The sequence below is a fragment of the Sphaerodactylus townsendi genome, linkage group LG11 (assembly GCF_021028975.2).
Source record: "Sphaerodactylus townsendi isolate TG3544 linkage group LG11, MPM_Stown_v2.3, whole genome shotgun sequence".
NCBI classification, from domain to species: Eukaryota; Metazoa; Chordata; class Lepidosauria; order Squamata; family Sphaerodactylidae; genus Sphaerodactylus; species Sphaerodactylus townsendi.
In genome coordinates, this window is record NC_059435.1 from 35,205,885 (window position 1) to 35,233,528 (window position 27,644).

Sequence of the window (27,644 nt, forward strand, 5' to 3'; positions counted from 1 at the left end):
CCCAGGGCACTTGCTGTGCTGGTGGGGTAACTGCCTGTGTGCAGTGGCTGCTGCCATGCTCCTCTGTGGTGGGACATGGTGTGGTTCCTGCACCCCTGCTGTAGCAGGGGTCATTTGGGAGAGAGCCAACATTAGCTATTGGCCCCGTTGCACTAGTGGCCAGGAGTGCAAACTTATGCCATCAAAAAGGTGGTGTAAGTCTATTCAGCCCAATGGGGGCTTCCTGGTGGCGCACTGGCGTAATGCCCATTGGGCAAGGTGGGCAGCTGCCCAGGGCATCACCTTGTGGGGGGCATCAAAATGCTGGATTCGTTTTTGGGTATTTTAGTGGTTTTCCATTTTTGGTCTGCAGGGGGCGCAGTTTTTAGGCTAGCGGCACCAAAATTTCAGCGTGTCATCAGAAGACTGTCCTTATGCTACCCCCCAAGTTTGGTGAGGTTTGGTTCAGGGAGCCCAAAGTTATGGACTCCCAAAGGGGGTGCCCCATCCCCCATTGTTTCCAATGGGAGCTAATAGGAGATGGGGGCTACAGTTTTGAGGGTCCATAACTTGCCCCCGCTGAACCAAACTGCACCAAACTTGGGGGGTATCATTAGGGCAGTCTCCCGATGAGACCCTGAAAGTTTTGAGACTGTCCCTTCAGAAATGTGCCCCCCACAGCCTGCAACCCCCATTGACAGCAATGCAGGAAACTCAATGCAGAACAAAGATTCTTGGGCAAATTTCTAGGATGTTCCTGCAGGGGGTGCATTTTTGGATGTATCGGCACCAAAATTTCAGGGTATCATCTGGAGATGATGTCACCCCCCAAGTTTGGTGCAGTTTGGTTCAGGGGGGGCAAAGTTATGGACCCTCAAAACTGTAGCCCCCATCTCCTATTAGCTCCCATTGGAAACAATGGGGGATGGGACACCCCCTTTGGGAGTCCATAACTTTGGACTCCTTGAACCAAACCTCACCAAACTTGTTGAGTAGCATAAGGACAGTCTCCTGATGATATGCTGAAATATTGGTGCTGATATGTCTAAAAATGCACCCCCTGCAGGCACCAATGTCCTGGTGCAAAAAGAAATTTGGTCGTGGTGGAGTGGCCGCCCATGGGGGGGGGGGCATCCAACTCAGGTTTTGCCCAGGGCTACAGTTTGCCCAGGGCTGTCTTGTTACGCCCCTGTGGTGGCGAGGAGGCTTTTCAGCATTTTAAGCCTCCTCATGCTGTTGGGCAGCTTCCTTGGGGGCGGCACGGTTGTACTGGATACCTGGCTCCTTGGATAGGGCTGCCCATTAGCTGTACAACCTCACTCAGGGAGCACCTTCTTGTTCAGAAAAAAACCCCAAATGGACAGAAGCACTGTTAAGTTTAGGCATCAATAATAGGACTATCCCAATCCATCATCGTGCAGTGTGGCTGGAAATAATTCCCATTCCATTCAGTGGAGCTTTACTTGCAAGTAAGTGCCCATAGGATTGCACTTTACCATGTTTCCCTGAAAATAAGACAGGGTGTTATATTAATCTTTGCTCCAAAATATGTGTTAGGGCTTATTTTCAGGGGATGCCTTAATTTTTCCCCATGATTTTGCGCTCCCCATGTGACCAGATCAGCTGTACTGGGAAATCTGTATCTCGGGCTTATTTTTGGAGTAGGGCTTATATTTCAAGCATCCTCCAAAAATCCTAAAAAATCATGCTAGGGCTTATTTCCGGGTAGGGTCTTATTTTCGGGAAACGGTAGTTGTGGCTAAATTTTATTAACTGAAAGAATTGTACCCCACCTCTCCAGAGAACCTCTTCAAAGGCACCACATAAAGGAAAACATGATCGAGAAAACAGTAGACAAATAATTTAATCTCCTAACCTATAAAGAGCCATATGAATCCTAGCCATTAAAAATTCAACCGTAGGATGTAAAAGCAAAAAACAGCACTTGAAAATGGGCTTGTAAACTAGGCCTCCTGTTAGAAGCAATGGGTTATCCTTCAAAGTATAGTGGCTTGACTGAATCACAGCTTTACTTCTTCCGCTTGTCTCAGAGGAATGTTAGTCACAACTAACTTTAGCTGACGTGGCTCTTAGGTCAGAGGTAATCTTGAATATCTCCAGAAAATCTTAATGCTCAGTTATTACATGCATGTTGAAGGTTCATGGCTGAAATCTATACTGTAATGTTCACAGTTGTTAAAAGGCAAATTTTAAAATTGATGTTCTTCTCTTACTGATTTTGTTACATTATTGTAAACTGTTCTGAACATAATGCACGGTGAATGAGCTAATTAATATCTACAGTAAAATAATAAATATGTGTCTATGTAGAAGTTATTGTTCTACATACATACAGCTGCTCTTGTCCTTTAAAAAATTGTTAAATTAATTGATCACAGTACATTTATTCTTGTCCTTTGTAGAATAAACTATTGATATGATTAGCAAAGTAAGGTTTGACAGGATAGTCAAAGAAGATATAAATATTCCTGACTGCATTGTAAAAGTAGCTTTCATTTACAAAAATGGGACACTTGAATTTGTGTTTCATCTTTCTGCACATTATCATATAAAGTCATATTTGATTTATTGAAGAGACACTTCATAAATCATATATTTTAATTACTTTTATTTTAGGTACATTTTGTAGTTCTACTATATGTGAGTTGCTTCGTATCCATGAATGTACTGCATATTCCTATTATGATAACAAGTGGCATTTTAAAGCAATATCTATTCAAAACCTGATCCTCTTTTAAAGCAAAAAATTGCTAATCTTTAAATTATGTTCAGTATGGAAATACTGGACCTCTAATTTTCATTGGATAATATGCTGAGTCCTCCCACAGAGCTATAGCACAATTATTGTACCTAAAGCATTATGTAATTTCTCATTACATCATAGTATAATTGAACATCACTGTAGTACCAGGAATTGCATGTGCTAGACAAACAAATATGCAAATTAATTATCTACTTCCCTCATCAGTCACAACATTTAGCTGTGGGCTGCATACAGAAATTACATAGAAATTTTTGTGGGTTTCCAGTTATCAATCCACTCACATGGCTACACAGAAATAACCATAAGGAATTATGTAACGCATCATTAAATTAGCAGCAGTGGCATAAATTCAGTTCAAAGCAGACCAGGTGTATTCTAATCTGGAGGAACTGGAGCTGTGGAGGCTTATCTGGGGAATTCAGATTAGCCTGTGCACTCCCACACACGCCAGTTGGGTGACCTTGGGCTAGTCACAGTTCTTCTGAGCTCTCTCAGACCCACCCACCTCACAGGGTGTTTATTGTGAGGGGGGAAGGAGATTGTAAGCCCCTTTGAGTCTCCTACAGGAGAGAAAGGGGGGATATAAATCCAAACTCCTCCTCTTCTTTTTCTAGGAAAGAATACTAAAACAGTACCTAAAAGTAGTCCAAAGACAATAATGTGTATATACTATTCAGTAAAAAAGGAAAAGAAAAATCCTTAAATTTACAAAATTATAAATTTGAGTTAAATGAAAGGGAAATTATAGCTTTTTGACACTTTGAAGTTTTTTAGCCCCAAATTCAAATCATTTCTACCTCCCCTCATTTCCTCCCTAAAAGTCTCCATAGCCCCCAAAGTTCTTGCTTCTTTCCGATCTACCAGCAAACCACCTTTATCTTCTCTATCAATCTTTCACTTACTTCCCCCTCCCCCCACAACTAGTGGCCTCTACCTAGGGAAACTATTGCTCGACTGTGTGATGTAGGCAGAGTTGTTGCCAGTCTCCAGGTTGTGGCTGGAGATTTCCTGTGATTACAACTGATCTCTAGGTAAGAGATCAGTTCACCTGGAGAAAATGGCCACTTTGGAAGGTAAGTTCTGTAGCACTGTGGGGACAAAAGCAGGTTACATTCTACTCTCCTTTTTTCCACACATCAATCCTATGTGATAGGTTATGCAGGAAGTATATAACTGGCCCAAGGCCACCTAGTGAATTTCCATGGCAGGATGAATTGAACCTGGGTTTCCCATATCCTATTTAGAAACTCTGACTTTGTAGAATGGCAGTTGTTGAACTATAGCAGTGGTGGCGAACCTATGGCACGGGTGCCAGAGGTGGCACTCAGAGCCCTCTCTGTGGGTACGCATGCACAGAGTTCGTCATGTGATAATAGTGTAATTATTTCAGGGAGATTATTAGCATTAAACCTAAGACCTAGTTTTGGGGAAGCAGTGTAGGTAACCCTGTTAAGCGCCATTAAACCCTACTGATTTTCATGGAAAGAACAAAAGTGTGATCCTTTACCTGAGAGTTAGCTCGGTTGCTGGCAATGGGGTTTGCTTCTGAGTAAACCCTCCTAGGGTCGTGATTCACCCGTTTGAAGTGTTGCACAGTTGCTTCAAAGGAAAGCCACCGACTACCACTAAGCTTACTCCCGTGTGCCTTTGAGCCGTTTTTTCTATACTAAAACCTCAGTATTCAGGTTAAATTGCCATGTTGGCACTTTGCGATAAATAAGTGGGTTTTGGGTTGCAGTTTGGGCACTCGGTCTCGAAAAGGTTCGCCATCACTGAACTATAGCAAGCAGCCAGGCGTAGGCAAGTCACGAAAGTTATGTGCTGTAAAGTCACCCAGTGGTTATCAGGCCTGGCCCTGATGGGCCCTCCCTGAAAGGCCAAAATAGCCCTGAAGGGCTCTACTCCTTCCCTCACCTTTTAGAGAACCCTAGCCTAGAATGCTGTGATTGCCATGCAATAGTCGCAGATGGCTTCCATTTCTTAAAGCTACAAGAACTCCTTTTATCATTTTGAAGCTATTCTTAACTCCCAATGTTAGATTTTTCTGCAAACCTGGAGTGTTGTCTATTCTGTCTTGTCTGTTCACAGCTTGTCACAGGTTTTAGGTATGCTTAGATTTAGCCAATTTGGCTATTAGAATGTACAAGGGGGAACCTACAAGAACTTTGGCAGTTATATTTCTCTTCTCCCAATTTCCTCTTTTCCAGCAAGCCCTCATAGCCTCTTCCCTTTTCTTGCTTCCTTGTTACCTTCCCATCCAGTAGGCAACCAACATTTATCTGCCTCTGTGTCTTCATCTTTCCCTCCAGCACCATCTAAGAAAACTGGTCCAATTGTGTGGTGCCAGCCATACGTGGTAGGGAACCCTCAAGGACTTGTGGGGGACATCATATCACTTTCTCCTGTACCCTTCTCCCCACACTATTTCTTCTTTCCATCCTGGCAATCCCCATATCATCTCCCCTTTTCCTGCCTCATTTTCTCATTCTCAGCCATTCAACAATCAGCCTATTATTTTAATTATAGACTGATGGGGTCTGAACCAGCTGACTTGAGAGAGACCTTGGTGCTGTAGTGGAAAGCTTGAAGATGTTTGCCCCCATGTGCAGCAGTGACAACTGTTTGTATTTGCTGACCTTCAATACAGTAAAGGTTCCTGATGTATTCTGTAGCCATAAGGAACATCCACAGCATAACACTTAAGTGACTAGAATTTACCAAATCCAAATGCATGTTTTTTTAAAATTATGTTTCAAAATCCTGCTGAAAGAGAACCATTATTTATTCATCCATTAGGGAACAGCAACTAGTTACCTGATGATAACAGGTTGATATTTTCCTTACTTGGGTTGCAAATGTGAGCCGAAGGAAAACACAGAAAAGTGGGAATGTAATGCCTCTGGCTGGCTTTATTAGAATAGGAAATTTACAAACAGAAGACTCAGCGGTAACGGTGAAGTTGCAAGGTGTTGCGCCGTCTCCAAGCAGCACGGCGTGAGCCACCAATGGTATGATGGAACTTGTGGCCCTTTCCAAGGCCACGGCTCTTTCTGCCAGCAGAGGTCAACCCACGCATTTCTCTGTGCTTGTGGACTGGCTTGGTGATCCATTGGGTATCAGGATTGCGCCTGATAGCCTTGTGGAAGGGGTCAATCAGAATGACCTCAAAGAATTTGTATGTGGAGTCTTCTCCCACCCAGTAAGAGTTTAGTACTCTCAAGGCTCCACAGTGGCGGCCAGCACGCTCCTAAGTGGGGAAGCAAAAACAGAGTTCAGAAACAGAACACAAAGGAAGCCTAACAAAAAAGAGGAAAACTCTGACCAAGGGATCCCAGTTCAGTTACAGAACTTGCATTTGGAATGATGATGGGATAACCAGTTAAGATGCTCAAAACTGTGCAAAAATAAGGGGGATGTTCAGTTATAATGTTTAAAACTGCACCAGCCAAAGAATGCAACGACTTTTCTGGGAAGGGGAGTGTCTATTATAAGGATGGGGGCTGAATATTTAATCGTTCAATTTCCAGTGAGGCAGCCAGGAGACACAACTACTGCAAAATGAACCACTGCTATCCTCTGTCAGAAAAATATGTTACGGCAGTCAGCTGAGGTGCAGTGGTCGAGAAAATGCTATGCTTCCAAGTTAGAATATAGTCCCAAATTAATAATATATCATTCATTTTTGTGTGCTGCCTTTGTCAAAACCATTATTTTAAACATTATTGAACATGGTACTTTCATACAAAAGAATTTAAAGTTCATCAACTGACTATCAAACAGATGGGAGGGAGCAGGGCTAGTTATGCACTAGGACTAAGGCGGAGCATTCTACAACAAAGACGATCCAGCATGTTCTGTGGTGGAGAAATATACAACCCTACTAAAATCTTTTTTTCTGAGACAGGCTATAACTACTTCACTACACAGCATTGCACACCATAGCTAATGGCAAAAAAAGAGCACCTTACTGGACAGACACCTCAACAAAGTGTCATCCCTCACAGTACCCTAGAGTAGTGTTTCTACAGTCCCTGATACCCCGTGCCTGTAATTCACCAATAGTTATGATTCATGGAATTATGTGTGCTTGAAGGAAGCAAAACATACAACACTTCAGTTAAAAGAACTAAACAACCATTCATGAACCACAATTCCCTTCTCTGTTGTTGATCATTCAATATGACGCAAATACAAAAAGAATTATCTGTATACTACGTAGTTTCTTTTTTCACCACCTTCTGCTTCTAATTACATAACTTAGTAAGGAAAAACATCTGCCTTTCTAGAGAGCAAAACTGAAAAAACAATATGCATTATAGCATCCTGAAAGCCAGATGTGAATGTATTTTCCCTAGACATTAGAACACTAAAATGTACTGCTTATTAGAAAATATTCCTAACCCATAACATCTTATTGCTATACAGGACTCCGTAACACCTTGGAATGCAGTTTCTTAAGTTAGGATTTGTTTAAAAAGCTTTTTTCCAGTGGGCTAGGAAACAAAGGACATTTCTAACTCTGAATTCATTTGGAACAAAATAATCACCAGTTTTATACAATGGGACCAATTAGGTTGCCCACAACCAGGAAGAAGTTGCCCATTCTAGATCAAAATAACGTCTTCAACAACTAAGGAATTCATTGTAAGTATTGGCTATTTAATCACTGCTTATTTCAGAATGCAATCAGTTTATTCTGTTTTATCAGCACTAAAGTATTCTTTCTATAGTTTCTGATATTTTTCATCAATAACACACAGATGATGTCATACCAATTTTTAGTTTTTTTAAAAAAAGCAAACCCACATCAGCTTCACTATCATAAGACTGGCAGATAATTCAATTGCTAATGTAGGTCTTTAGGCTAATTTGTTGGCAAAGAGTTTACTGTGAATGTTCCCCCTCACCTTGCCCATCAGCTAGTCTAAGTCAAGGGAGAATGCTAACATTCTTCATGAGTAAACTGCTCATCATTCTACGCACATCTTTATCAGATAATTTTATTTTCACAGAACTACCGTTGTTATTTCCAGGTCAATATTTATTTACTTCACAGTTTCCCACCATTCCATTATATCTTCACAGCAACGCTATGTAGTCAGATGCATTTGTAATTTTTAAGATACAAAAGCAGTGCTGCAAATCAACAGAACAAATTTTAGCAACTGGAAGATGCAGCATAGTTGAAATCCTTGGATTTCTATAATATAAAACACCACTACCAAAATCTTTGAAAACCAGACAATAGAAATTGACTGAGAACAAAAAAGGGGGCACTCACTTCTGCTACAGATTGCAAGCTCCGGGCAAACTTCAGCTGATTGACACCATGATGCACAGGTTTACCATACGTAGCACCCTTAGGAACTGGACGTTTACGACCACCACGGCGAACACGAATGCGGTAGATAACGTAACCTAAGACAGCACAGAGTATTTGAAAAAGGCGCAAAATGTTATAGCAGAAAGGAGTACCACAGAAACAAACATTCTTCTTGATGGTGCATTTTTGAAGACAGCATGGAAACCCCCACCCCCCAAACTTTTATCCAATTACGGACTACTGAAATATTCAGCCTACCTAAAGATTCACTACAGTATGAAATGTGTTGGAAATGAAATATTTTAGGTTAAGATAGGACAGACATATTTAAATGAAGTCTTTCTTCCAGCACTACAAGAAAGAATTTTTTGATGCATTGTTGTCTTCAATGACAGCTAGACCTGCTTACCGATAGGCAAGCATCGGACACGCAGTGGACATATAATTTACAAAGGTAATATTTACAATGCTAAATATGCTTGAGAGGGAAGGTGGCATGAAATAGCCCGTTCTGCACAGGAAGGCAATGGCAAATCAGCTCTGCTTTTCACTTGCCTTCAAAGCCCTTTGCTGGGGCTTCAATAAGTCAGCTGGGTAAGGGCACTTTACACACATACACTCTCACTTGCTGAAAACCACCACCAATATATGTATGGAGCAGGTTAGCAAGTGAACAAAGGTTGTTTTACTCCAAGTTCCAATCACCTTGTTTCGCCTTATATCCCAGCCTGCGAGCTTTGTCTGGCCTGGTAGGTCGTGGAGCTCGATGGAGGGCAGACAGCTGGCGATACTGCCAGCATCGGACACGCAAGAGGAAACGCATCACATCTGACTGTTTCTTCCTCCATAGCTCTTGGATGTACTTGTAAGCACCCATTGTGTCTTATCTGCTGAGAGACAGACAGGATTAATATTCAATTTTCATAAATAAGAACATCTCTCACATTTTGCAGTGTCAAATCTTCAATGTCTACTGTCAACATGAATACTTGGGTTCTAGCACTTAAGGAACTTTGACGTTAAAAAAGCATCTTTATACCCAATATGTCAGTGTGACAAATGATCAACTATGTTTCAGCCTTGCGGCCAATCAATCAATGAACATGAAATAATGAGGAAATGAAGAAAAGTAATGAGGAAAAGTAAACCAAAGATTAAGAAAAATAATTCTAAACACAATTAAATAGCATGGGTCTCAGCCACAACTCTTTTCTCTGAGCCAGACCTGGAACCCTCATGATCAACTAAGCTTCCTGGTGATTTTCAAAGCATTTTTTCCCTACCAATGTTTAATGAAACCACTAATTTTAACCTTTTCCTTGTGGGAAAAACAGTTATCAATTAATGTCACTGTAAGAGTTTGGGGAGGGGGGGATCACACTTCATAGGAACTCTGATCTCTTAGATTCCACTGGTAAGATGTAATCATGAGACAGCTACTCTTAACTCTTTTTCCGCATTGCATTTTTTATCTCCTTTGCAATTGACTACAACACAGGAGCACAAAGAACACATTCCCCATGTAGCCAATATTTCAAACTAAGCAACCAGCCCTCCAAGTTTGTTACAATTCCACTAAACAAGATACCGAAATCAGTTTTGCAAACTGCTTGAAGTATTTACAGTTTCAGAAAGGGCTTGCATTTGTGGTAGGCCACATTCTGTTTAAAGTCTGTTTTTAAAAAACCCGATTTTAATAACACGTGCCCCCTTGAATAGTTAAGCACGTTTCTCCCCAGGGCTGTCATTTATTGTAATTGGCCAACTCTGAAGCAAATGAAAACGTACACTGCAACTTTCGTAGACCGAGCTCTAAGAAAGAGGTCCGGCGACAAAGGAGTCGGCTACATCTATAGAATTATTACTATCCTCTACCTCCCTCTCCCCACTCCCACCCTCGTTTCGGCCGCAGGGCCCGGCTCAGCAACAGCAGGCCCACATTCCGTCCAAGACGAAGCAGCTGGCATGAAATTTAGACTTTTCTCTTAACTACGGTTTAAAAAACCCCTGCCGCCACTTTCCCCCAACATCCATCCGCATGACAGCGCCACAAACACACACGGCGAAGCCTCCCAAATTTAGGATGGGAACGGATTAAGCCCACGACAAAACTATGAACTGTACCTGACGGCGGCCGGGCCCCGAAAGGAAGAGGCCTGCTTCCCACAATGCTTTGCGACCGCGCCTGACGGATGAAGGGGAAAATCGTCCGCGCTCAGATGCTTGCTGGGAAATGTAGTTTAGAAGACCGGTGTTCCTGAAGGTGGTTATCTCGTTAGCGGTAGATAGCGGTAGCAACGAAGCGGAGGGATTCTGGGCTGTTTGTCCTAGAGGTGAACCGCATCAGTTTCTGAAGTAAGAAGTCCCTGGTTTAGGTTTGTCTGAAAATCATATTAACTCCCGAGGAAGCTCTTTTTTTTTTAAATGCAGAGGTGGATTCGTTTTTGTCTCATTTCGGTAAGAAGGATGCACTCTGGACATGCTCAGAGGCAATCTCATCTCCAGCTGCTTAACGAAAATAGGAGTCCAGTAGTATTTTGAAGATTAAAAAAATGTAAGATTGTGCTTTTAAAATGTTTAAACTACTACTGGGCTCTTATTTGTAGAGTTTGCGTTTATAAATATCAAGTTATGTACTAGATTAGAACATTCAAAACTTGGCTCACAAAGACATGCCAGCGTTTCGTCTCATTATCAAACTTTAAATCTGGATGTTATTTATTTGTGTGTATGTTCTTGCCTTTCTGTGAGGAGCTTGGAGTTCCTGTGCAGAAATTTTCCTGCTGTTGATGCTATCTGATGCATGCTTATGGGGAAGTAAGTCTTCAATGGTACTTCCATATAACAATGTTTAGGATTACTCTCCTATCCTTACAACAGTTCTGTAGTTAAGAGAGAAGGAAGGACAAGACTGTAAGCATCATTGGCAGCAGAAATTCAGACCAAGGTCTACATGGTCCACCCACTTTTGTCCGTTACCGAGTGGTGGAAAGCTATCTTAGGTTAGAGGTACACGATTTCCAGAAATTTTGAAGCCCTGGGAGAAAAAACATTTTTTTGGTAAAAAATGAAATACATACAATATTTACTTTCTCAACAAACCTAAACTTCTTTAGTGATTGAACAACATAAAATGCATCATTAATAACTTTGCATATAAAACTGATGAAAAGTAGAAATTAATTTTCTTTAAGAAAAATTGAAAGTACACCCAGTACTGCTGCCATATGGCAGCATATATATCTTTAATGTTTGCCATCTGAGAGGTCAGAAGAAATAGAAGGCAAAAAAAAACAAATTTTGTAATAAACCAATAAACAAATTTTGTAATAAACCAATGAGAGCATATTATGTGGATGGAAAGTCACAATGATTGCAATCAAGTTTGGATATTTATGAAAACCCTGGACTAACAGTAAATTATCATTATGTATATTATAGCTTATTAGCTGTTGCTGACATTGTTACATTTAAATAAAACATACTGGAAATATTGTGTATGGCTTAAAACAAGATTGTTTTTTCAGTATCTCTCAAAATTTTCCCATTTTTCCAGTGGAAAAACTGAAAAATTCATCAGAATTTTTAAAATTTTGTGCATTTTGAGTGTGAAAAGCTTTGCCTTGTGAAGCATTTCACTTATTCTAATCCCTGAAAAGTTCCCGTCGACCACTTCTTAAAGTGTAATTTTTTATTTGTATCTCATTGAGTATTGTATCTGCAGTGTTTGTAATCTGCGAATCAATGACCAAAGAGCTTTTTGTCTTCTGAAATATAACCTCTTTTATGCATCCACGATATTGTTTGCACATCTACAGGCATACTTTCAAAAGAATGCATACTAAGGAACAGAATATAACCGAAAGATCACAGTGTCAAAATATGGGTGATTGTATTATCTATGTGGAATGGTATGGTACAGCCCAATCTCATCAGGAATCAGAAATTAAGCAGTTTCAGTACTTGGGTAGGGAACCACTATTGAGGAAGGCAATGGCAAACACCTCTGCTTCTCTTTTGCCTTGAAAGCCCTGGCTGGGGTAACGGTTATTCAGTTGCAACTTGATCATACATATATACTGGAAAGGTGCTGTCAAATCGTAGCTGACTTCTGGGGACCTTGAATTGTTTTCAAGACGAGAGACTTTGGAGGTGGTTTTCTATTGCTTGCCTCTGCATAGTGACCCTGGACATCTCCCATCCAGATATGAACCAGGGACGACCCTTCTTAACCTCCAAGATCTGAGAAGTTTGGGCTAGACTTGCACACAGTTCAGCATTTCTATTGCCATTTTGCAGTGGCGCATTGACAAAAAATTGAGCCCGGGGAAAGAACTGAGTTTTCCGCGTCCTCCAATGGCATCTGGTTTCCGCCCTTGGAAATACCCCTCGTTTCATTTGATCTGGGGGCAAGGAGCAAACGGAGGAGGGGTTGGGAGAGGTAATTCATTTTGGAAGCCCCAGGGAGGGTTGTGAGCAGGGGCTTCCCTCTGTGGGCCTAACGTGGCGAGGGAAGGAGAGTCATTCACCCACCCACCCACCTATCTACCAACCCACCCGTTCCGGCTCTTGCCCCCACCCTGCGCCACTGGAGGGCCACGCTTGGGGAAAAGACCACGCTGCCCAAACTTCCTACCTCACTTTTGCACCAGCCAGCTTTTGAAAGCTGCTAGTGCTGAGTGACCGGGGTGGAGGCAGGAGCCACCAGGCAACCTGGGGGAGAAGCCAAGCGCCTGCAGCCTCTTCCCTGGTGGTGCGGAGTAGCTGCGTGATGAGCGAGCCTCAGGAACCTGTGGTGGCGGCTTTGGCCCAGGGCGGCTGCTGGTGCGCGAGGGGAGCGGGCAGGTCGCTCATGGTCCTCTTGCTGCTCTTGTCGCTACTTTCGGTTTCTGGCTCAGTGCCAGGACAACCGGTTCCTGAGGCTCACTCATCACAGTAGCCGCTGAAGCTGGGAAGGTTGTGGCAGGCCGGGAGAGCCCGGAGGGGGCTGCTACAGCCAGTAGTGGAGGGGGAAGTTCCGGGCAGGGGCACCTCTCTGCCGGAGGGATGACTAAATGGGCACTACCTGGGGACATTTGTCCCCATAAGTCCCTCTGGGTGGTACGCCGCTGCCATTTTGTGAAATCTGCTTTATAATCCATCAATATATCTAATTCTAACCAAGCCCCCATCTGTGGATACAAATCCAGATTCTGGAGCCCTCCATGAGTCTGAATGGACTTCCGCCACCAGTTCATGATGACAGCCGTGGGACCCACAGCCTGAAAACCCAGGTGGGAGCCAACAATTCCTCCCTGGGTGTGTCCCAGCCTCCCTTCCCTCACCCCGTGTTGGTGTCTAATTGGATGCAAAATCTGGGCAGAATGCCAGCCTCCCACCTTTCAGGTTGCCCACCTTTCTGGTGCATTTGCCAAATGTGGTGGCAGGGTGGGCAAACTCCATAACCTTATTCACTTCCCCCTTCAGATGGGACTGACATGAAGTTAAAATGGCATATTAAAGTTTCCTTTAAGCACAGTAAATTTGTCAAAGGCTTTCGTTCATGATGTTTTTACAACTGCAGCTTGTGACAGTATGTTCAATATAATAGATGTCTGTTATGTTGATAGGTTTTTCTGGCCTCACCAAATACTTGAAAAAAATGGGGAAAGGTTATAAAGTTGTGGTGTGTGGAATGGCTTCTGTTGGGAAAACTGCCATTTTGGAGCAGATTCTGTACGGTAACCACACTGTTGGTAAGAACCATCTTTTTCTTTTTTTATCTCCTAATGGTAAATATTAACTTTCTATTTAATAAATAATATAATGAAGCTTATTTACATCATTCTTTTACATCACCCTGTCTTTCTCCCAGTAGGGACTTGAGTGGGGACTTGAAGCATTTTCCAGCATTCTTTGCTCCATTTTATCCTCACAACACCCAGCTGACTTCCATGGCGGAGTGGAGATTCAAACCTGGGTCTCCCAGATCTTTGTCCTATACTCCAACCACTATTGCACGCTGAAATCTCCAAAACATAGGCCCGTTCCGCATGGGCCTGTGCCGTGGCAGCATACCAGCATATATGATGCCAGGGGAGCCCCAGGACAGTTCGCATGTTCCCGTGCGGGCAGTCCCAGAGCTGAACAGAGGCCCCTTCTGCACATGCAGAATAATGCACTTTCAATGCACTTTTACAATTGTTTGCAAGTGGATTTTGCTATTCCGTACAGTAAAATCCAGCTGCAAAGTGCATTAAAAGTGGATTGAAAGTACATTTTTCTGCATGTGCGGAAGGGGCCACAGACTCACCCATTTTATGTCTCACATGATTAGATGTTTGATCATAGAAGGGGCTGTATTTACACCATGCTGTATACCAAGGACTCTTCCATCTCTTCTGTTTGCCTCAGGGCATTCACCTACCCTGATGTGATTTAGACTTAGTTTGGAGGGCAGTCCTCAGAAGAATTATGCCCTTCTCAACCCACTGAAGTCAATGAGGTTAGAAGGGTGCACTGATGGAAGTTTTGAGAGGCCTCAGGCTTTCTTGCCTGCAGAAACAGGCCTGCTTGTGGGAAACCTGAATGCTGGGAGGAAGAAGTCATACACATTTGAGGATACTGTTGGAGTGGAGCTGCCACTGATAACGTAACTCAGCCTCTGCTGATAGTAACTGCACGTGCGGATGAGAATCTGCTAATCAAGAGCCACTCCATAGGCACTTCTTTAGTTTTACACAGTTGATTACGATTTTAGATCATTGTTCATTTTTAATGTTTTTGTTAGCTGCTTTGAGTCCTCATTTGCAGAAGAAAACTGGGATGCAAATACTTAGATGAACAAATATTTGTTTTGTTCATCAACTTTTCATAGTAATGTGAAAGGTCAGGGTTCAGATTTTGATGCGCTAGCTTAAAGTGCATGGGTACCACTTGAGGAAAGACAAAATTCCTAAGTATTCTTGCTGGAAATGCTACTGCATGTCCCTCAGTGAATAATGTGATTGTTTTAGGGACTCTTCTTTGCTTTTGAAAACCACAGGCATGGAATGTAGTTCAACTGTAGAGGACGTGTACGTAGCTCTGGCTGAAACAGACCGAGGAGTAAAGGAACAGCTTCGTCTATATGATACCAAAGGTGTGGAAGGAGTTGAGCAGTTCCCCAGACATTACTTCTCTATTGCGGATGGCTTTGTTTTGGTGTATGCTGTGAATAGCCTGGAATCCTTCCAGAAACTTGACCAGCTCAAAAACGAAATTGACAAACTCAAAGACAAAAAGGAGGTAAGAGCCGGTTAATGTTTCAGACATATCTGAAATATGGTAATTTGGTTGTCAAAATATTTATTCACTTATTTTTTATCATATAGTTTAAAAAACAAAGGCTCATTCCGCACACGCAGAATAATGCACTTTCAAGCTGCTTTCAGGGCTCTTTGAAGCTGTGCGGAATGGCAAAAACAGTTGTGACAGCAGCTTGAAAGTGCATTATTTTGCGTGTGCGGAATGAGCCAGAGTTATTTCTCAGAGGTGGCTAAAATGCCCAGTATGCAATAAAACTCAAAATAATAAAATCAAAACCAACTCCTTGGGGAATTCTGCAGGGCCTGTAAAACTGAGCTGTTCCACCAGGCTTTTTTTTTTTTTTGTGCAGTGGGATGGGGCTGGCTGCTAATTTACCACCCTTCCTGATGCCCTTTGTACCATCTTTTTTTTCCTTCGGCAGCTTGCCAGTCCCCTCCCAGGGTTAGGACTGGCCGCCATGCACCAAATTGTGGGTGGGCTGTGTCACTGCTACTGATTTTATTGGTTTTATGTATTTTAATAATGTTATTCAATGTTATGTTTTCTGTTATTTATTGACCTGTACACCACTTTGAGCCCTTCAGAGGAGAGCGGTTTTTTATTAAATTGAATAAACAAGCAAATAAAGAAAAATGTAGAAAACATCAAGGATAGGCAAATACTGTTAGCTAAACAATACATTTGTTGCCACATGCCTCAGCATCAAGCCCTCTTAAAGAAGAGTGGCCCATGCATGCCTTCCTAAAAATGGCCAGCATCTAACAATGATCTTTTGTATGGAAGAAAATGAACTTGTCACCAAAAGTGAATTTCCCAGACTTTTTATTAACTGGCAGATTAAGCTGTTTTGCTTGTGCCTGACAGTGGACTGGCGGAGTGGGTGGAGATGTGTGGAGAAAGAGAGACTGACTGACTTCCACTTTGAATAATCCCTGCTTGCTTGCTTTCCAGTTCGCCATTCCGTGCACTGCACCTGATTTAATGCAAGAGTAAAGCCTTATGCTAACAGCCCTTAATGTGAATGGCACAGCTTGAAAAATGAATTGTTCCATCACAGATTCCTAAAATACCCCGGATCATTGGCAGCAGATCTCATTATTACCTGCACGCTTGTTTACTTTATTATTATTTCATGGGTTTTCTTAGACGGCTGGCATCTCCTTTCGAGAGGAAAGATGTGATAAGAATCCCAAAGGGGATAATGGTGATATAGAACATTGTAACAAACAACGGATTGAGGGGGAATGTAATTTGATGGGTTGCGCTGCTGCTGCTAAATCAGACCTTTCGTGGGAGAAATAGTGCTGGTCTTTTTGCTAATCGAATCCTGTAGCTCACCAGGCTCTATGATATCACCTGCATGGGGCTCTGGTATTTACCCTCTTCCTGCAATAAATTACGCATATTGAGTCCCTAATGGCCCTCTTAACCAAATGCCTCAAACAAAAAGGGAAAGCACCCTTCTGGGGCCATTTAAACTAAGTGTGCATGTGACTGCACTTATGTAACCTTTGGCTGTTGTCAGAGACCAGGCTCTTGCATAACACACAAGGCATGCTGACTTCATTGATTAACATGCAAGGGAAGAAGGCCTTTGCTTTCTTTTGCTCACCGCTGCAGAAAAAGACGCACTTGGAGCTGCTTTTCAGTGAATTGCACCACATGTCCATCATAATCAGCACTATCTGCTTAGATCAGGAGAGCCTCTCCAGGGTTTCAAGCAGACGACTTTCACATCAGCTGACCAGGTTCTTTTTATTTTCATTAAACTGGAGATGCCGGGGATTGAACCTGGGACCTTCTTCATATAAAGCTGAGCCACAGTCCCTCTCAAAAATAAGACTTTATTACACTGGAACCCTTAGCAATGGGCCTTGATGGGCTTCTCATGATCCACTTAGCAGGGAAGAGGGGGGGTATTCTCCAAATCACACCCATTTGCAGTAGGACCAATAGTTACAGTTACATATTTTGTTTCTGCCAGTTCACTTGAGGCTGTTCACAGTTTCAAATACTGAGAAGAACCAGTCAAAGAATTGTGTTTTCTCCGGCTATTGGTGTTCCCTTCAGAAGCTGGCAGCAGGACTACTGTGGTCTTGGGATTGTTTTTACTTTCCATCAGATCACACAAAACTGTTGGGTGAAAAAAAGCTGAATTCTTTCAAGGGGTCAGGTAGTCTCCAGGAGCAGATGATGGGAGTTTCCTGACCTGGGATTCTCTTCTTAAGTCATGGTTGGATTTCTGCTTCATTCTGCGCCCGACCCAGCCACAGAGCCGCCATCTTAACTGGATTTAGATTCAAGCTCTTTTAACCATTCCACCACAGCCTCCATATAACTGGCCAGAACATTTGAGCCAGAGTCTGGATGGTCATCCATCAATAGATACAGCTGGGTGTGATCTATCCTTTTAAAAATCTTCTTCATAGAGTACAGGGGTAGGGAACCTGCGGCTCTCCAGATGTTCAGGAACTACAATTCCCATCAGCCCCAACCAGCATGGCCAATTGGCCATGCTGACAGAGGCTGATGGGAATTGTAGTTCCTGAACATCTGGAGAGCCGCAGGTTCCCTACCCCTGATAGAGTATATCGGTGTCCTTGCAGTGGGTTGTTGTTCTGTTAGCCGTCTTGAATCTAAGATGGGAGAGAAATGTTTTTAAATATAGTAAATAAATAAATCTGTGTTGCCTGACAAAAGTTTTTAAAAACAAAAAATCCACAAGATTTCGTGGTAAATCCCCTCAAAATCCAGCTAAGGGGTGCATGTGTGCTGGGGAACCGTTTGCTGAAATAAGGGCTGTGCATGTAGTCCTTGCCTCGATCAGGCCTGTACATGTATAGCTCCCAGGAGGAAGTTGGAGGTGGCTCTCTTTTTCTTGTCCTGAGTTGCTGATTACCTGTCCGAGGCTACTCGGGGCCAGCCCCAGCAGCTGTAGGGGTGCCTTGCTGGATCAAGAGATCTGCTTACTAAAACTGACGCAGCTAAACAAAAAAATTAGAAAACCAGAAAAGAACATGGAGTTCTCATGCCAGTTCCTTTGTTTATTCATCCATACGTTTCCTAATCTGATTATTTAACCAGTTGTCGTAGCAATGCAAACAGTTTATGACTCAGCTGGGTTACTAGAGCAGGAGGCATTGAGGAAACTCCTGACTCCTGCCACACCTCCCGTGGGCAAATGACAAATGGATTCCTCTTGCTGTGGCGATCCGTCTCCTCCTGGTTAGATCACAGCACAGGAGATATAACTTTTTCAATTTTTTTTAAATGCCACTCCGAAAGTTTTCTGAATTCACATTAGTTTTGCAAGATAGGAGAAAGAAAAACGCTAATAAATGCTCTTAACGTTTTTAAATAAGCATCCTTTTGTGTCTTCGGTTTGAGAACTGAACTTGCTATTTTTCTGTTAATTGAGCATGTCTATCTGTGTATGTTCTTTTTATAAACCTAACAGGTAAATAAGGATAAATGGTTTAAAGATTTAAAATCAAAATAATGTGTCAAAATACTATAGGCCAGAATCCAAACTCTTCAGACATTCTAATTATATAAGTTTACTTTGCAGACATTCCAGTTTCGTAAGTTTACTTTGAAGTGGACTATTAAATTAGTTTTCTCGATATTACAGATAGCTGCCATTCAAGAATTAAATGGTAATTTCACACACATTACTAATTTGGTGGACTCCCCCCTCCCCTGCAGTGCTTGCTTCATTCTTCCTCTCTTCCCTCACTCCCATATAGAGGAAGACAGTGGCATGCAGTAATTGCAGGGAAAATGTGACAGTTCTGAGTACTGTAGTATATTTAATGTTAACTGAGAAGTTGGTTCTCCTTTTCAGCTGTGGAAAAATATTATTTACTTGTTCTATTTATCCCGTACCTTTCTTTCCAGTGGGAACCAAAAGCAGCTTACATTTTCCTTTTCTCCATTTTATGCTCACAACAAAACTGTCATTCAGCGAGCTTCCATGGTGTGAGTTGGGATTCAAATCCAGCTCTTCCAGATCTTAGTCAAACACTCTTAACCACCCTGGTTAGCCGTGTTGTTTCTTCTAAATCACAACTACCTACACACAATTTAATTCCCTCCTGGTCGTTCCCACATTTAGTGCTCCGTGGGAGAACTTTTTATGCCAGCATTAATAAAAATTGGCAGTTGATCTGTCATAATGTTGTTTTATTAACTTTGGTTCTGAGTCAGTGGCTGACTGTGTCCAGTGGTGGTCTGAGCCACAAGGCCCATGAACCTTGCTGAAGTCAGATAGCATAACTTTGCCTCATTTAGCATAAATGGATGATGCTTGAAGAAGCTTTGCTGTTTTAATGATTAAATTGTTGTGTTACTGCTCAAAAAACTTTACTTGTCAACTATGAGAAAGACCTTTTGGACAGGTTCTCAAAGGGGACTCAATATTTTATTTATGTTATTTATAGTCTTTTTTCCTCACTGGGACTCATAGTAGATTACACAGTGCAAATTCATGCAATCAGTAGGATGAGACATCTAATAAGCAATATAATAGGACTGAGATTGCAGATATCTGAAACAAAGCAGGAATCTGAACAAAACATAAGTATTACACATGACATGTTAAACAAGCCATAAAGTCAAATAGGAGTCAAGAGAGAAATAAAAGAGTCTTTAGAATTGGAAATTTATTTCAGTCAAGAGTACCGAGTGGAACAAAGAGCACAGTCATGATGTCTGTTAGACATTAGACGGCAATGAAATGCCAAACTGTGGAGATCTATCCTGTTTCTGATAGGGTGCATCAAAAATCATGGCTTGTCTTCCTTTCTGGATACTTTAAGAATGATGAAAAATACTGCAGCCTTCTTTTTCTCCCCCCTCCCTCCTCGCTGACTTTTGTGCCTTCTGTTCTGAAGCAGGGGAACTAATGGTAGTTGATCTGGGGAAGGAAGACAGGTGGAAACAAAATGGCCGCTCATATTCCTACCCTCAGAGTTCACTGCTACAGATTATCAGAGGAGCTTGACATTGGCTAGTCTTTGAGAGAAGCAGGGAAGTTTTGTTGCATTCCCAGTTGCAGATGTAAATAAAAAGGAGCTTATTGGGGCTCCATTTTCTACAGAAGAGATTGAAGTGCCAAAAGCTACTCCAGGAAAACTTGATACACCACCCCAATAATGCAGCAGGTAACACTTCCTGAGTAAACTTACAGATATATCTTGACTTCAGTTAACATTGGTGATTAAGGTATGCCGATGAACTGCCACATACATTGGGCTAGTTGGATGTTGTTAGCTGGAATGGATAATGTCTGTAACATCCTACAACAGTTGGTGAGATATTGGCAAGTTGCATATTCGCAGGAAATGGACTTACCAAAAGAAGATGTTGGCATCTCACAGATGAAGGGTCCTTTCTTTAGCATTTATGCCATGTAAGGACTATGCCATGTAAGGACTAATGAACCTATCTGAGACACCCTTCACTGTGTGATAAATGAGAAATATGTTTTCTACTAGGAATGAGGAGATGAGTCATAAGAGAGGATGCTTGTGGCAGGACAAGATAAGACCACTGGATGACTAGGCTGAAGGGCAAGGCTTGTATCAGATTGCACACATTGAGCATTCTTAATAGGCTAATGCATATTAACTTATCCTCCTGCTCTGATGACAAACTGTATTATAATGAACATACAGGAAGAATATGGGAGGGGGCTACATATTAAGGGGGAACATGTAATAGGCGGACCAGAAAGTTGTGACTCTAAGTACCCTTAGCCAATGGGGGAACAGAGAGGGTGTGACGAATTCAGGGGAAGGGAACAAATATGCTGTGAATATACTGTTTTGGCTGAGTCTGCTAATGTGGGGACAGCTCCCATTTCTTTGCAGATAAAGCTACTTAAAACTCTCTTCTGTTGGCTTGATATTTGGCAAGGAAATATTGGGCACCACAACTGGAGAAAAACACCAGTCAGAACTGTGGTTTACATCATTCAAGGTATAGACTATTCAGAAGGAGGTGAAAAGTATGCAGGGATATCCTAGCACAATTATTGAAAACGAAAAGTGTGAAAATGAGTCATATTGATCAGTAAAAGTTAAACATTACCATGTGTGCTTTGAGGCTTTATAGAAGATCTGTTTACATATGCAAAATTCACTAATGCCAGATCCATTCTAAATTAGCACTTCTGTACCTCTTATATGCTTCATCATCTAGCAGAAGGAATAAAATACAGTTGTGGTTAGTCTGCATTCTCCCCATCTGCCCCTGTTTGGCCTCGGTTAGCTGCTGAAGACATTATTTCATTTCCCCATACTTTTCTCCTTGATTGCTGTGGTTTCTGGAAAGCTATCACACACACCCCCCCCCCTTCATAATTACAATCCGTGCCTTCAGTCTAGGTCAGTGGTTCTCGACCTGGGGGTTGGGACCCCTTTGGGGATCGAACGAACCTTTCACAGGGGTCGCCTAAGACTCTGCATCAGTGTTCTCCATCTGTAAAATGGATAAATGTTAGAGTTGGGGGTCACCACAACATGAAGAACTGTATTAAAGGGTCGCGGCATTAGGAAGGTTGAGAACCACTGGTCTAAGTTGTTCCTATTGATGGATTCCTAATTTGGACCAACTGAGCTAGCTTCCTATTGCGGAAGTTTCTATGTGGTGGTAGTGACAGATGGGATCAAAGGAATTTAATATTTATAACAAACCTCTGACCCTCAGTGTTTTACAACAGTTAATTTTAAAAGAACAACTCATGCTGGCAGGTTTAGTCTTTTTAAAAAATAAAAATTACCCTCAAGGAAGGAGGAAGAAAAGAGGAGTAAAGACAGGGAAGGAGTTTACCATGTTGAACAGAGACAGGTGGCAAGAACCAAGAACAAGTAAAAAGGATGAGTGCAGCTGAATCGGGGCAGAACAAGCCAGATTGGGGCATGAGTGGAGTATGAGAGAATGAGAAGTCCAGAACAGTACGTATTGGAAAAACCAACTCATTTTATGACATTTTTGTTGGGCCTAATAGTACTTTAGGGCATTTTTCCTGTAGAGACAGTTCTTATAAAGAATTTAAGTTAATCTAAATTGTATACCAATTTAGAATATGGTATAGATCAGGGGTCTCCAACCTATGGCTCTCCAGATGTTCATGGACTGCAGTTTAATTGGCCATGCTGTCAGGGACTGGAGAACCATCAGTTGGTTGGAAACCCCTGGTGTAGATAAATGCAGAAGTCAAGCTAAAATATATTGTGTACATGCCAACAAGCCAGGCAGGTTTCAAAGCACCCAAGAAACACCTCAAAGAGCTGCTTATTGCAAAACCAAACTCTGGGCCCATAAGCCAACGCATAGTTATGCAACTGGTTTCAGTAGGTTGGGTTTTGCTCAGTGCTGTACTGGATTGTGTCATGGGTGTCTGAGCAATATTGTAGCCTATAGCAGTGTCCCTCTGTCATGTTGGAAGAGGGGAAGAGTGGCAGTTTAAGATAGTTAAGTTCTTATCTGGAGGTTACTGATTGGAGCTTCCCTATGCATATTTCCAAAATGATACTGTTACCCATGATGGAGATGCAGTCTCTCAATAATATGGGAAAATTAGCGCAGACCAGAGTGCTGATTAATATTGCAAGAGCCTGGGTAGAGAATCTTTAATACCAATGTATACGAAGACCAGGTTTTGGAAGAAAATCCTCAGAGAGGAACATAATGCAAATTTGACAGTCTTTGTTGTAGGGACAAAAGATTCACAAGCACTTGATTCAATGCAATAAACACACACACACAGAGTTCCTAAGATATAAATAGGTTGGAAAATAGGTTTGGAATAGAAAGGGGTATTGGATATAAATATATATGGGTAATACGACCTGATTGCGACGTAACAAAGATCCAGAGTTCAGAACCAAATGGCCAGCTTCTGGTTCCAGGGGGCAACATGTTGCGCACAGTAACAAAGATGGAAAGGTGTCAATGGCACTGGGCAATTGGCCCTTTGGAGGGTAGGATGTTTATAGGGTGAAGAACCATCTTTGGGGGGGTGTCAGGACAACCTCTGGGAGGTGTCCGGCTGTATTGTTTGAGAAATAGAGGGCATTGTAAGGTGGTCAGGAGAAGTTAGTTACAGAAGGGAGTATCTGGGTTAAGATAATCAGAGAGCATGAGAACATAAAAAAAAATTCCTGAAAGTTCCTTGTAGGTAGACCTGACTATTGCCAGTGAATGGGCTCCCCATCTCTGCAACGCCAGCATCACCCTTTAGGCTGGCACGCGGGCAGGGATACCTGTGAATAAGCACTCCCCCCACTATGCCAGGGCGGTATGGTAACAATACTGTCCGTGAAGCAAATAACACTTTTGCACAGTCAGCCTTGGCCTGGGGCTTGGCAGTAGAAGCTTCAGGTTCCGCTCAAGTTTGACTCACCCTTCCATCCTGCTGAGGTTAGTAAAATGAGTACCCAGTTTGCTGGGAGTAAAGCTTAGATGACTGGAGAAGGCCGCGGCAAACCATCCCATAATAGTCTGCCCATTAAATGTTATGATGTACTCTCACCCCATGGGTTAGTAATGGCCTTTACCTTTTTGCTTCTCATACATACTGAAATTTTTCTTCCGAATTTAGACATTTTTAGGTATTTAAGGGGCTTCCTTATACAAGATCAATTCACTGGCTCCATCAAGCTCACTGCTTTCTCCTCTGACAGTTCTCTAGGACCACAATCCTAGTTTGAGGGCTCAAATGTAGGAGATGCAGAATGTCTTTTAAAATAACATGTTTAAGGGCCTGATTCTGAATGCAGAATCATAAATACATGAATGAATGAATGAATGAATGAATGAATGAATGAATGAATGAATGAATGAATATTGAGGCTCTTTTGAGAACTGTCCAAAAGGTCTTTCTCAAAGTTGACAAGCAAAGATTTTTTGAGTAGTAACACAACAATTTAATCGTTAAAACAGCAAAGCTTCTTCAAGCACTATTTTCCCCAACCACGTGCCCATTTAAGGGTTGTGAGATTAGAGTAATGGCACTCGGGACTACTTAATCACCCCCCTTCACCCACACCCTAGTCTTTTTTAATGGGGTTCCCCATGTGTGAATATTTTTTAAAAGGGAACTGAGTACTGACACTTTAGCCATCATTCACACTGTCCTGTATCTCACCACTCCACTAATTAAAATTTGATACCTTACTACAACCTAAGGAGCATTCCTCCTGCTTCTACCAGCAAAGGAGACCTTAATTTGGAAGAAGGCTGCTTATGTTAGAGGAATTTCCTCCTGCCGAATGTAAGATACCACCTGTTGTCTTTCTTTTAGTGGAGATGCCAGGGATTACTTCTGCCACAACAGACATGTATTTTAACTCCTGAGCAGCGGTTTCCACTTTTGATTTATTTCCCCTTCCCCCTCTTTCTTGCAGGTGTCAGTAGTGGTTTTGGGGAATAAAACTGACCTTGTGGAACAAAGACAAGTCACAACTGAAGTAGCACAGCAATGGGCCAAGCTTGAGAAAGTGAAACTCTGGGAGGTGACGGTGACGGATAGAAGGACGCTGACGGAACCTTTCATCATGCTAGCAAGTAAACTCTCTCAGTCCCAGAACAGATCAACATTTCCTTTGCCTGGCAGGAAGAATAAAGGAAATAATGGAGACAGCTAAAATAGTCCTCCAGGAATGAACTTCTTGAATTTCTGTTTCCTCCTGGGGCATTTCTTTCACCCCTCCTTTGTGCCTCATGAAGTATAGCAGGATATTTGACAATAAAATTGGTGAACGGCGGGCAACTTTCCTTGTTTTCTCTACAGCTGTCGGGCAGCTTCAAACATTAGTAGCAAGTGTTACTACATTAAAAACACAATGATCGTGGTGGTATTTGGTCTTTAATGAGATGCTAGTTCTCTGGGTACAGCAACAGCAAACACAAAGGGAAAGCAGAGTATTCTCAAATAAGATGTAAGCTTCAGGTGGCAGATTGACGTTCAGACTGCTTCATGGCTTGTAAAGTGTTGAAATGTCTCACAACCAAGGTCCCGTGGTGGTTCAGAAAAGTGTTTATTTGGGAAAACTTTGCACTTCTGCAGTGCAGTCCTAAGCAGTTGCCCCCCAGTTTAAATCTGTTGATTTCAGATTGGAGTAACTGCATAGATCTGTGCTAGGGACAGTCTCCCGCTTACCCCAAAGTGGACAGACTTTGAAGTGACTTTGTTCTATTGTCTCCAGCTGTGTGACCCAAGTGAATTTTCTGACCTGCTGGGCCCCAAAGAGAGGAAATCAAAGCACCAAACTACAGTGCATGAAGCCTGCTAGTACATATCTAAACAACAAAGGCTACTTCTGTTTTATTTTTTCCTAGCCAATACTGTGCCCTGTTCGTTTACTTATTTGCACTGGTTGTTGCTACTAATGATGCAGTTCCAGAGCTATTGGTGCTGGTTTCTGTGTTCATGCTGTACTAGAAGTCCTGCCTCTGCATTTTTGCCATTGTTGCCTATTCTGGCATGACATAGAGAATTTTGCAGCTTTTGTTTTGCAAAGCAGCAGTTAGGCATGAAAAGATGGTTTAGAAATTGAGCAGAAATTCCCTGGGATAATCTGAGAATCCCAAACACAGGCTTTTCTGCAAGTTCTTTACAATTTATCTTGCTGCCAAATGCAACTTAAAACAAATAAATCCCCCCCCCCCCTTAATTTGCTTCTGGAAATGTTTTTCCTTCATTTTTCCTACACTGTTTTCCTGATTATTTTAGCTGATTTAAAAAAAATCTGTTTCCTAGCCATCTTATCTTGAGCATAGAATCATGTTGAATTATCTTTATTTCTCCACCCAACAAACACCTGGCTCTTATCCATGCTCCTATCCTCCCCCTCCTCCTCCATTTTTAAAGGGAATTTAAAAAAATCTTTGTCACATCGAATTAGTGATGTAACATTGAGGCAGAGATCCAAAGAAGTAGTTGATTGGATCACCTTTGTCAATTTCACATAGAACTAGTGATGTAACGTTAGCGCAGAGGGTGATTTTGAAGCTGGAGGCAACTTCATCAGAGAACACTGGGCCCTTCCCCACTCACCTTATACCGCGCGTTTATCCACTGAAGTACCGCGGGGTCCCGCGGCGCTCCCCACTACTTGGGCGACGACTATGCAGCCGCCCCGACGCAGCCGCTCTCTCGGCCCTTTGGCGCGCGGCATTTCTGCCCCTCTTCGGAACTGAGTTTTTCAAAGAACCCCGCGCAGAGCGCGGGGTTGTGGGGAAGCCTGGGTGGTCACTCCAGGGTTGCGGACTTCCCACCACTCAGAGTGACGTGGACCCACTGGTCCAATCAGGCGAAGGCGAGGCGTGCGTGCTGCGTGCGCATCGGTTTCTTCCCCCATTTCTTTCCCATTTTCTTGACGGGTGAGCGGCGCCTGCTCACGGGCTCAAGTGCACGCTGCCATTTGCATCGTTTGCATCGTTACTCGTTTCTTCCTTTATTCACGGGCTTTATTCACGGGCATCATAACTCGTTTCTTCCTTTATTCACGGGCTCGAGTGCACGCTGCCATTTGAATCGTTACTCGTTTCTTCCTTTGTTCACGGGCTTGAGTGCACGCGGCCATTTGCATAGTTTATAATGCGTGTCTTCATTTATTCAGGGAGACCAGCGCCCAGGCCACCCTCCCCTACCAAACAGTGGACACCCCCCCCCCGCATCGCATCCAGCCAAGAAGGCTGCCTTTCGCCGCCCTGCTCGTTGCTGAGGGCGTATTGCCTGCTCGGCGGCGGCGGCGGCTTCTGCAGCCCGCCTCTTCCATGGCAGAGCTGAGAGTTCCCCAGCTCTGCCATGGCAGGAAAGAGGCTGCAGAAGCCGCCGCTGCCCCTCGGGCGGGCCAAACGCCTCAGAGCAGCCGGGGACAGGGCAGGAGACCAGCGCCCAGGTCACCCCCTCCCTCCCGCCCAGGTCACCCTCCCCTCGCTGAATGATCGCAGCCATGAAGGCTGCTTTGTACCTGCCCTGCCCCCGGCTGCTCTGGGGGGCGTTTGGCCTGCTCGACGGGCGGCGGCGGCTTCTGCAGCCTCTTTCCCACCATGGCATGGAGCAGGCCAAACGCCCTCCAGAGCAGCCGGGGACAGGGCAGGGAGACTGGCGCCCAGGCCACCCCCTCCCTTTCTCCCAAACGACGGACGGACACCCGCCGGCCGCCGCTTTTTTCTTGGCAAAAGCCAAGTAGAAGCGATTAGTAGTTACAAATAGTTACAAATGTGCATTGTGACATCTGTACGTTTTCCCGTCCCGTT

General features: G+C 43.0%; 2 protein-coding genes across 5 annotated transcripts; one reads left to right on the forward strand and one right to left on the reverse strand.

The window, feature by feature from the left end:
• Positions 1-5,647: 5,647 nt before the first annotated feature.
• On the reverse strand, positions 5,648-10,301 carry RPL15 (ribosomal protein L15). Its single transcript, XM_048511151.1, has 4 exons — positions 10,212-10,301; positions 8,793-8,974; positions 8,046-8,182; positions 5,648-6,011 (listed from the first exon to the last, which is right to left on the reverse strand). Exons 2-4 carry the CDS (start codon positions 8,962-8,964, stop codon positions 5,706-5,708), a joined length of 615 nt encoding a protein of 204 aa, XP_048367108.1. The 5' UTR covers positions 8,965-8,974; positions 10,212-10,301; the 3' UTR covers positions 5,648-5,705.
• NKIRAS1 (NFKB inhibitor interacting Ras like 1) lies at positions 10,297-25,149 on the forward strand. Of its 4 annotated transcripts, XM_048511154.1 has the most exons (5): positions 10,314-10,544; positions 13,277-13,360; positions 13,697-13,822; positions 15,112-15,353; positions 24,785-25,149. In XM_048511154.1, exons 3-5 carry the CDS (start codon positions 13,729-13,731, stop codon positions 25,022-25,024), a joined length of 576 nt encoding a protein of 191 aa, XP_048367111.1. In that variant the 5' UTR covers positions 10,314-10,544; positions 13,277-13,360; positions 13,697-13,728; the 3' UTR covers positions 25,025-25,149. The 4 variants fall into 4 exon arrangements, with proteins under 4 accessions (XP_048367110.1, XP_048367111.1, XP_048367112.1 ...); XM_048511153.1 differs by lacking the exon at positions 13,277-13,360 and having other exon boundaries at positions 10,297-10,442; XM_048511155.1 differs by lacking the exon at positions 13,277-13,360 and having other exon boundaries at positions 10,314-10,462.
• The last annotated feature ends 2,495 nt before the right edge of the window (positions 25,150-27,644 follow it).